Source organism: Nicotiana tomentosiformis, chromosome 1 (assembly GCF_000390325.3).
Source record: "Nicotiana tomentosiformis chromosome 1, ASM39032v3, whole genome shotgun sequence".
Lineage (NCBI taxonomy): Eukaryota > Viridiplantae > Streptophyta > Magnoliopsida > Solanales > Solanaceae > Nicotiana > Nicotiana tomentosiformis.
In genome coordinates, this window is record NC_090812.1 from 82194464 (window position 1) to 82205699 (window position 11236).

The following is an 11236-nucleotide window of genomic DNA, read 5'->3' on the forward strand; positions in this document are numbered from 1 at the left end:
TAGAAAAATAATCAACATAAGGCACACCTTCATTAATCCAAATTTAGATAATTATATTAACACCTCCACTTAAGTTCATTTAATTAATTATTTGCAGAGAAAGCCTATTAGATTTCTTTCTACCCAACTCATTCATGAATAAAGAGAATATATGGTTTCATTAATCAAACAATAAAGTAGTCATGTCTGCAATTACCAATTCCTTACCATAAGTTTCATCATTTTTAAAGTCTCAAATGGACAATTAATACAACCATATAATGAAATTAAATCCCACGAATATCAAACTCACGGAATTTATATAAATATACAGGTAACATGCACATCAAATCGTCATATAAAAACAAATTCAATAAATGCAAATTGAAGCATGGCAAACAGATGCCTAAATGAATGCCAACAATTATCCAATTTACTACACAATATGCTCAAGACTCTAACTCAATAAAATTTGCATATATAAGCCTGAGTACGTACTCGTCACCTCGTGTACACGGCTTTTCACATTTCACAAATGGCACATAAGACTCGATGCCTAAGGGGTAATTCCCCCGCTCGAGGTTAGGCAAGATACTTAACTTTTTGAAGTTATGCCGATATTCCAAAATCGCCTTCTTGCTTGAATTGACCTACGGACAGCTCAAATCTATCCAAATTAATTGTACAGCTTCATTAAAATTCATCAGAAATAATTCCGGATAATAATATGTCGACTTGAAAATTTATTTCAAAAGGTCAACAAAAGTCAACGTGGGACCCGCCTCTCGGAACCCGACATAATTTTTATGAAATATGAACACCCATTCCGATACGAGTTCAACCATACCAATTTTATCGAATTCCAATAACAACTCGACCTCTAAATCTTAAATTTTTGTTTTTATAAGATTTTACAAAAATCTTGATTTTCCTCTATTAAATATGAATTAAATGATGGATTCAAAGACATAATCATGGAAATTAATCAAAACTGGATAATAATCACTTACCCCAAACACCCATGCAAGAATCTCTCCAAAAATTGCCTTCTACCGAGCTCCAAATTTGATTTTGAGTTATGAACTCAAACCCCCATTTTGGGATTTTTAATTTTGCCCAGATAGGCCTTCTTCGCGTTCGCGACCATTACTTCGCGTTCGTGAAGGCCAAAATCCAACCGCCTCGAATCCTTCATCGCATTCGCGACCTCTTCATCGCGTTTGCGATGACCAGCTGACCAGCTCCTTCGCGTTCGGCCAAACGACCTCAGGCCCCACTCTTCCTTTCTTCTTCGCGTTCGCGTTGCCTTGGCCGCGTTCACGAAGGCTTGCCCAGCTCCTTCTTGGCGTTCACGTCCCCATGCTTCACGTTCGTGAAGGCCAAACCAATAGCCCCTCAAATTCCTCTTCGTGAACGCAGGACTCCCTTTGCGTTCGCGAAGAAGGAAACCAGACTTCAACAACAGCAGTCCAAACAACTCCAATTTGGTTCGAAATCACCCCGAAACACACCCGAGCCCCTCGGGACCCCGTCCAATCATACCAACCTGTCCCATAACATAACACGGACCTGCTTGAAGCCTCAAATCATATTGCACAACATCGAAATCATGAATCGCACCCTAATTCAAACTTAGTAAACTTTGAAACTTCAACTTCTACCATCGATGCCGAAACCTATCAAATCACGTCCGATTGACCTCATATTTTGCACACAAGTCACATTTGACATTACGGACCTACTCCAACTTTCGAAATCAGATTTCGATCTAGATATCAAAATGTCACCCCCCCCGGTCAAACTTTTCAAAATTTTGAGTTTCGCCATTTCAAGCTTAATTCCACTACAGACCTCAAAATAATCTTTCGAACACGCTTCTAAGTCTAAAATCATCATACGGAGCTAACGGAACCGACGGAACTCCATTCCGGAGTCGTCTTCACACAGTTCTGACTACGGTCAAAATCCTAAGATTTAAGCTTCCTTTTTAGGGACCAAGTGTCCCAAATCACTCTTAATCATCCGGTAACTGAATTCAACCACGCATGCAAGTCAATACGCGTAATACGAAGCTGCTCCGGGCCTTATGCCGCCGAACGAGACTTAAATTCTTAAAACGACAAGTCGGATCGTTACAATGTGCCATCCCACTTTTGACGAAGATTTAAGACTCGACCGTAGTTCTTGCACTTTACTTTGTGAACTTCTTCATTTTCTTCTACCACCTCAAAGTGTTCTCAAACATATGAGCGCACTCTAGTATCACGGGGCATGATTTAACTTGAATTGAGAATTTGAGTTTGAGAAATGAGAGATGAGTGAAGAAATGAAGAAGAGGGGGTGTATTTATAGTTTTTTAAAGGGCTAAATTAGTAATTACTAAAAGTGTTATTTTTTAAAACAGTTGCCCAAACAAGGGCTATTCTTGCAAAATATCCGTTGGGCAACGGTCAAATAATTTTTTTTTTAAAAAAAAATCAGAAAATCACTGTTGAACCGGGTCGGGCCGGTTAACCGGTGGAACAGTGATTTTCCTTGACCGGGTTTGACCAGTTTGGTTAACCGGTAATGAAAATGTAAACGTCCCAACCCCCTAATCCCTCTAACCCAGCCCACCCGACCCCCTAACCACCGAGTCGGGTCGGGTCGGTCCGGGTTACTATCGGTCTAGGCCGGTCAGGAAACGGGTCAACCCGACCCGTTAAACACCCATATATAACTCTTCTAGCATGTCCTTGATTTATATTTGTCCACAAATAATTTTAATTATTGTAAACAATATCATTTGTTATTAATAAATGTATAATTTAGAGGTAACTATTATTCATAAGGTAACTTTAGTCCAAAAGAAGAAAGAAAATCTTAAAATGAAACACAAATTAATAATGCATTCATAAGAATCCCATACACAATAACAAAAACATGAAAGTCCCGAAATTGATATAACAATAAAATAAAAATAACATCCGGACATATATTATTAGTATTTTACTTGTATAATTATTCATTATCTGATAACCATTGATTGGAATAATTTAGATTTTTGCCGCCAACCCGTGTAAGGCTCTTTAAAGAAGAAAACGAGATCTGCCACACTGCACATTCTCTAACTTTACAAAAGATAAAAGAAAATATCAAGCACAAAACTTTCTAGTTTTTTACATTCTCCAACAAAAGCTATGGACTCCACACCTTTTACGGTCTCAATTCTTGCCCATTGACAATATACAATATTATACGGGAATCGCATTCACAAGGCTACGAGAAATATAATATGTCAATAATGAACTCAAGGTACTTAAACAAAAGATATAACCATATATAATCCTTCGTTGAATAAATCATCTGATATTTAATTTAGATATGTTTGAGTAAAAAATAAAAGAGGTGAAGAAATGCATGAAGTACTCACTGTTGACTACTCCATGAGCAAATAAAACAGTGGAACTACATTTTTGGTTTAGTTACTTGAGAATTTACATGAGAGCCAAAGTTATTCACCTTTTTATAGTTGCAAAAAAAAAAAAGGAAAATACATTTAAATCTGATGGAAGCCGAAGCCTTCTTATAGCGGTAGGTATTTAAACCTTCTTGTAACGGTAAGCACTAATTCCATACAAATTAGCAAAAATATTACTAAGCATTTGTCTTAGAAACTATAGGGAAAAGTCGCATATGTTAGGAACACATCCATTAGAATTTAGAAATGGCGGTAAAATTTATTTTTCCTTATTTATCATGTAGCTACAATCAAGGGAAAAGACGCAAGTTTGTTAGTGTTTTTTTTTTGTTTTTTTTTTTGTTTTGTATTTTCTTTAAGTAAGGTAAAGGGAAATATTGCAAAAAAAAAAAGGAGAAAAGAGATAAATCTAATTGCTGGTCATTGGGAATGCCACATCAGCTTTTTATGTCCCTCCTTTTTATTTAAAAACTAATAAATTACCAGCGTGAAATAAAACTAAATTACTGCAATTTAAAAAAATTCTTTATGGTTTTAGTTCCATTAGTTGAATAAATTATAGGACATATTTATGTTTTCCGATTGCTCCAACACACTTCGTATAACCAGTTTCATAAAAAATAAATTGAAGGCAAAAGAAAAAGTAATATTACTACCACAACGATATTACTGGTAAAAAAGGGGTTGAACATGGGCTTGTTCTTATTTTATCGGAGGGGTAATAACTTTACATATACAAAACAACCACATAGTAACAAATAATTTTTTTAGAAGTAACAAAAATGATAAAATTTCGTCGTTTTTCATCCTTATTAAAATCATGTTGTCATTAATTTTATTCCGACAATTATGAAGCTTTATTTCTTTCCGTACATTAATTAATGTCTAAATTAACGATCATAGAAATTTTTATATCCACCATATATCATTATACTTCTCCATTGAAGCACCATCAATAATTTATCTCTTTCTTCTCCATTACTAAAAGAAGAAAGGAAAGATTTACTCACTATAATCACTCTTTACATGTGTGTGATGTGATTCATATATAATTGAGGATATGAAGATAATCCCATAATAAAGGATATATGAACACAATCCCAATGTTAATCACACTTCACTCAAAATGTCTACATTCCAAGTAATGGTTAGGTAAAATATTATTTTTGTTTTTAATTTTTTTATGGATTCACACAAACAACTTTTTTTAGACACGTAAATGTTTTACCTTCTCGCTCATTTTAATCATTTTTATACTTTTAAGTATTATAAATAAAAAAAAAATAGTATCAAGTGTAGATATGTTTTATTTTATCCTCGATTAGAAATTATAAACTTAACTAAATAATTTTATTAGCTTTTTAGGTCTTACAATCTGTATAGGTTTCTAAATTTTTGTCATTTCTTTGATCTTCTGGAAATGGAAAGAAGAGAAAATACTTTTTGAAAAAGTTCATTTTTCTTATTTTTATAATAGGTGGTTTTCTTGGATTTATTTTATATTTAAATTTAATAATAACTTCAATGGATAGTCATAAATTCATAATAATATATCTTGCATGATTCAAATGATAATCTAAAACTCAGCATCAAGATACGAGTTAGCACATGAGTTCCATCGAAAAAGATCTTAACAAATAAAAATGTCATTAATTTTAAGAGAAGTGAAGATTTCAATAAACGTGATCAATTGAGAAATGTAAAATTTACATCCGACCAACATCCACTCATATGAAATAGGGCCTTTCTACATCAAAGCTACAACGTCAAGGATCTCTCTGTCCTAGCGCCCAAATTTCATGCTCGTCTTTTAAACCTGAAAATAACCAAGAATTTTCAAGATATGTTTGTAAAATCTGTGCAACAACGATTGCTACATAAAAAATTCCAAAAAGTACTCACTTCTTCAATTCCTACTACTTGAAAAAACATTATAGGCCGAGTTCAAGGTATTACCATGGCTTTCGCTAATATTTTAGGGAATTTTTTTTTTTTTATATTAGATGGAGAGATATGAAATATGAAGAAAATAAGATGTCAAATGAGAATATGCAAACAATGATGTAGGTCGTGACCCTTATATCTCCTTTAGAAGTTATTTTTCCAGAATGATGAAATTCAAATGCCGCGATCCATTCATATGGGATAAGTGAGTAAAGGAAAAACAAAAATACACATGTATGAACGAAGGAAGGAAAACATAACTTTTAAAAAGAGATGATGCATCCACTCCATAGAGATGGACAAAAGCTTTGAAGATGACAAATGGTTAGTAAAGCTCAATCTGAAAAACATTTTCAGTTGCCTTTTCAACATACATGATGTAAAAATTCCTTACCATTGTGATGAGACATTAGATTCTATATATAATTGCCACAAGTCCTTTAAAATTTTGTCGTTGGGTTTTCTTATTTAAGAAAACGGTTGTTTATTACTGATAATGACTTTTGAAATTCTTTTAAAAAAGACATGACTTTTGGACTCCTATATAATTATTAAATTATTATTACAATAAAAAGAATGAGTTGTAGAAATATAAAAAAATGGAGAAAAAAGATAATTTAAAATTCTTGTTTAGGAGATTGCCACGTCACCGGGCCAAAGTTCCTCTGTTGTAGATATATAGATAATTGTAAGATTAGCTCTTACCTGAACCACCTTGTATGGAAAAAGGAAATAAAATGGACTATATTACCCTTTTGAGGTTTGACCAAAGTTTGACTCCTCTATTCTCTCACTGAGTCACTGACTCACTTCTGTCTTTTCTCCCAAAACAACCAAAAAATCTCTGCTAAATTTTGGCAGAGAGAAAGAAAGAAGCTCATTTAGATTCTCATCTGGCATACTTGTGACGGACTTCAGGCACAATTTAAATGCAAAGTACACCTTTTTTACCAAGTTGGGGGTTTAGTCATAAGAATTATAAAATTTCAAAAATAAATCTTCAAGTGAAAATTAAAAACTTTATAAATAAATATTAATTTTAAAAAAATATAAAAAAAAATTGAAAAAAAAAAAAATTTCTTATGTCCAAACAAACTCTAAATATGTTGATATCATAAAAAAGTATTTACATAATTAAATTATTAAATAGGAATATTAATTAATAACCTATCTGCTGCTATAAAAGATTAGATTATTTTGATAGTACAATATTTTTTTACACTGTCCTTTTATATTTTTTTTATATCCTTTTACCAAACACAAGAATACCCTCATCACTCTTCCCTTACCTCGAGCCCCTACTATCTCTTCTTAACACCTTTTGATTCTCTCTCTCCCTCAGAACTACTACTATCTACTCCAGCATTTTTACTCTAGAAAAAGAGGAATTAAAAAAAGAAAAGAAAAACATCCTCTTTTCACTGACAAAGGTTCTTTCATTCTCTCTCTTTCTTGTTTTGAGTTTTGGGTGAAAAAACTTTGCTCTATTTGCAAAGGAAAAATGGCTATCGCTCAGGCTAAGGCCAAGTGGGTACTTCTTCTCTTGCTTTTCCCAATACTTGCTTTTTTCCCTGAAAACCTCTTTTTATGTTTCAATGGGTTGTTCTAAACCATCCTTAAAAGGGACATTTTTCAACTACCTGTTTATCTACAGTAGAATCTCTGTTCCAAGACTAACAAAAAAGAAACATACTTTCCCAAAACCCCATTTCCTTTTTCAGCCCACATCCCTCCAAGAAACAACCTTTTTTGCTTCTTTTTTTCTCAAGAATCTCCTAATTCTTGGTATCTTTTTTAACAAAGCTGTAAACTTTCAGCAAGCCTGAGGAGTTTTGGGGGGAAATGGGGTGTGTTGCATCCAAGTTAGAACAAGAAGAAGAGGTAGTTTCCATTTGCAAAGAGAGAAAACACCAGCTGAAATTAGCTGTTGAGAGAAGGTACACTTTAGCTGATGCACATTACAAATACTGTCAAGCATTGTATGGAGTTTCAGCAGCACTTAAGCTCTTTGTTGCTCGCCATTCTACTCCAACTTCTCCATATCTCATAACATTCCCACCACCTTGTCCCTCTTCTCCTCCAAAAGAAAAAGTGGTTTCAAACCCTCTGTTTCTTCAGCAAACACCTTCTGAACCAACACAAGAATCCATTTGTTGTGGGGCAACACGCAAATCTACTACAACCCCATCAGATTCTTCTGAGGAAGAAGATAGAGTAGAGAAAGTTGAGACACAACAACAGCAGCAGCAGCAACAGCAGCCAGGTTATGGCTATTTTTACATGGAAATGCCTCAAATGGTACAATCACCACCAACAGATTTTGGTTGGGATTTTTTCAACCCTTTTAATAGTGTAAGGCCAGAAATAATTAGTGGGTATCATAGGATTTCTGAGGAGGATATAAGGGCAGTAAGGGAACAAGAAGGTATTCCAGATTTAGAGGAAGAGGAGGAAGAGGAAGGGAATGGAAAGAAGGAAGAGAATAAGGTAGTAGCTACTGCAGAAAAGGAAAATGTGGAGCATAGGGAAAATGGGAGTGAAGTTGTACAGTCAGTGCATACTGCTAATGTAAACCAAGAGGACCGAAATAAAGGTTTGACAGTTGTGGATAATCCATTACAGGGGAGGGAATTACTTGAAGCATTGACTGACATTGAAGACCATTTTGTTAAGGCATATGATTCTGGAAAGGAAGTATCAAGAATGCTGGAGGCAAATTGGGTACATTCACAGCCCAATTTGGGGGAACCCAAAGGTAGTTCTTTTTGGATACTAGTATGAAATAAGTTACTTTAATTTTGAGTGAGTGAATTGCATTGTGAACTACTTGACTATAGACTAACTTTTTCTTGAAATCTCTTGTTTTGCTTTAAGTTTATGTTCCTCTGGACTTGTTTTGGCTCCACCACTATTTCCTGTTAAGGAGATATGTTGCAGTTGGACTTAGCTGATAATCTCTGCTTTGGTTTTATCTTCCTATTTGGATCACTACTATTTCCTGTTAAGAAGGATATGTTGCAGTAATGCAGTGATAATCTTTTTGTGTCAAAAGAAAAGTAAATATCCATGTGCTGAAACTCTTACATCATAATCTTAGTTCTTGTAATGATTATGTTCCTCTCAAGGTAGTCATATCGAAGTTTCCGAAGATTATCCATCCCGTGGTCCCATTTCCCAAATCAATTACTATCTAACTTTACACATTAGTTCCTCATCATTTTTATTTATTAAGTAATCATCTTAACCTTTCTGGAGTATAAATGATGCCCGTCAATTGTGATCTCAAATATTCTATGAATAATACATGGGCCATATTGATTAAAAACTAGCCGGTGAATAAGGATAAGAGATAGCTCTATTGGTGAGAGTTCAATTACCAAACTAATCAATTATACCTAACTCTGAAGTAAGCTTGAGATTTTCAGGTACTATATTCAATTTCAAGGGCCTCAATTTTATTATTTTCTGAATTTGTTCAATTATCTCATGTATGTAGACAACTCAACGAAAATGATCCCTGCCATTACTTGGAAGTCACCTTCATCTCGGTCGTCATCATGCAAGAGTCTTGTAGCTTCTAGTTCCAAAAGCTCATCAACATGGACAGAATTCAAGAATGATCTATTTGATGAGTATGGTGGAATGGGCTCTGGGAGCCATTCGTTGACGCTAGGACGGTTATATGCTTGGGAGAAGAAGCTATATGAGGAGGTTAAGGTACATTCATATTGGCCAAACTTACTCTCTTTTTGAATCCTTAAAGCTTCATGTGTTCACTACGAGAAGATACGTCGCGTGCATTAGTTAAGCCTGAAAACAAGTAATACTGGTATGTGCTACCAATATGTTTTTACTACTTCTGGTATTAGACTGATATGAATCCTATACTTTGGAAACTTAAGCTTGGTGCAAGTTCTCATGCAAGAAAATTTCTCCTTATCAGTCTCATGTGAGTTGTGACCCCCTCTTTTGTACGATAGCGACAATCACAGTGATTGGCCCTGGACTTGGGAAGTCACTGGTGCCAAGATGGTCCTTTAATAGTACAGAAGTAGTTCTACTTTGAATGTTATTGAAGAATATTAAGTAGCGGTAGGACGAATGCCTTGGACTTTCTAAGGACTTCCAATGATATCTACCTAATTGGGCTGCTATTAGGGGGATACTACACATGGTTAAATGAATACTTCAATTTCGTGCCACACCTTTACTGCTAGAAATGCCAAATCCACAAAATTAAGTTGTCAAGTCCTGTCGTTATTTCTCTCTTTTCATTTGGCACAGTTCCTTACATCTAGACTTACCCTCAGGCTGGAGATAGTACTTGGAAATTATATGAGAAGAAGTGCAATCAACTAAGAAATCATGATTCAAGAGGAGATGAAGGACGGACAACGGACAAAACCAGAGCAGCAGTAAAAGAACTCTATAGCAGGATCCTAGTTGCAATTCGAAGTGCTGAGACCATATCAACAAGAATTGAGAAATTACGAGATGAAGAACTGCAGCCTCAAATCATTGAACTGCTTCAAGGGTAAGTAGGTTTTACCTGGCTAGCAAAATATCATTTAATCCAAGATCTGCATTTACCGACTTTTTGACCCTTTCTTTCTATTTGGTACAGTATGATGAGAACCTGGAAGATCATGCTGGAATCTCATGAGATCCAGAACAAGATTATATTCGACGTGAAAAGCTTCACCTGTCCTACATATGGGAAGTTCTGCAATGACTCTCACCGGCTTGCCACACTCCAGCTTGATGTTGAGCTTCAAAATTGGCGCACACGCTTCCAAGATTACATTGCTGCCCAGAAGGCTTACGTGGAGGCACTCCATGGATGGCTGTCCAAGTTTACAATCCCTGAAGTTGAATTCTACTCCAAAAGGAGGAGTTCAATTCCACAGTGTCGAGCTAATGGTCCTCCACTTCTCATGATTTGTCATGATTGGTTGTCTGCCATGAACAAGTTGCCAGATAGAGCAGTTTCTGTTGCCCTAAAGGGTTGCGGAAAGGATGTAAGAGCTTTGTGGGTTCAGCAGGGAGAGGAACAGCAACAAAAGCTAAAAGTTGACAGCATGTCCAAAGAATTAGACAGGAAAACATTGGCATTCCAAAAGGTAGAGAACAAGCTTTATGAGTTCAAGCTCACAGACCGAAGCTCGGAGCTCGAAGTTGATCATAGAGCTGAGTATTTGAAGGAGAGGAAAGACTTGCTGGACAACTTCAGGAAAAGGGTTGATCTAGAGAAGGAAGAACACCAAAAATGCATGCAAGAAACTCAGAGGATCACTCTGAACGGCTTTCAGACTGGGTTTTGCAGAGTTTTTGAGTCTATAGCAGAATTTTCCAGCGCAGCACTAAAAATGTATAATGAACTACTAAGCAGCGGTGAGAAAGCTGAGAAAGTCGGTAACCCACCATCCATAGAGAGCTCCCAAGCTGGTGAAGATGTCAAAAGATGACTTGGGCTGGTTGTAATTTCCTTATTTATATGCATAGATTGGACTGTTAGTTTGTATATTATTGTGGCATCAAAGCAGCTCGCTGAGATGTAGCAACTTGTATGGTTGAGTTTCTTGAAGGTCAAAGGCAACAATTTGTTGGACAGTTTTTAATATCCCTTTTCTTATATCTTAAGTGGCCACAGTCCCAATAAAGTCAAAGCTCCAAAAAAAAATGGCCACGGACTAGAGATACAAGCGTGTTCTCTTGGTTGTTCAGTCAAAGCTGCACTTCTCATCAAACACATTAACTGTGGTTTTTGGCTCAAAGGTAATAATTGCCAGAGGCATGCAATGAAGTAAGTTCAACAGCAAGAGAAAGAAATGGTATTACTCTGCATTATAAACA

The 11236-nt window shown here is 35.5% G+C and overlaps 1 protein-coding gene across 1 annotated transcript; it reads left to right on the forward strand.

The window, feature by feature from the left end:
• Positions 1 to 7092: 7092 nt before the first annotated feature.
• On the forward strand, positions 7093 to 11001 carry LOC104086728 (protein ALTERED PHOSPHATE STARVATION RESPONSE 1-like). The gene is made up of 4 exons (XM_009591049.4): positions 7093 to 8138; positions 8880 to 9100; positions 9694 to 9917; positions 10008 to 11001. Exons 1-4 carry the CDS (start codon positions 7226 to 7228, stop codon positions 10846 to 10848), a joined length of 2199 nt encoding a protein of 732 aa, XP_009589344.1. The 5' UTR covers positions 7093 to 7225; the 3' UTR covers positions 10849 to 11001.
• Positions 11002 to 11236: the final 235 nt, after the last annotated feature.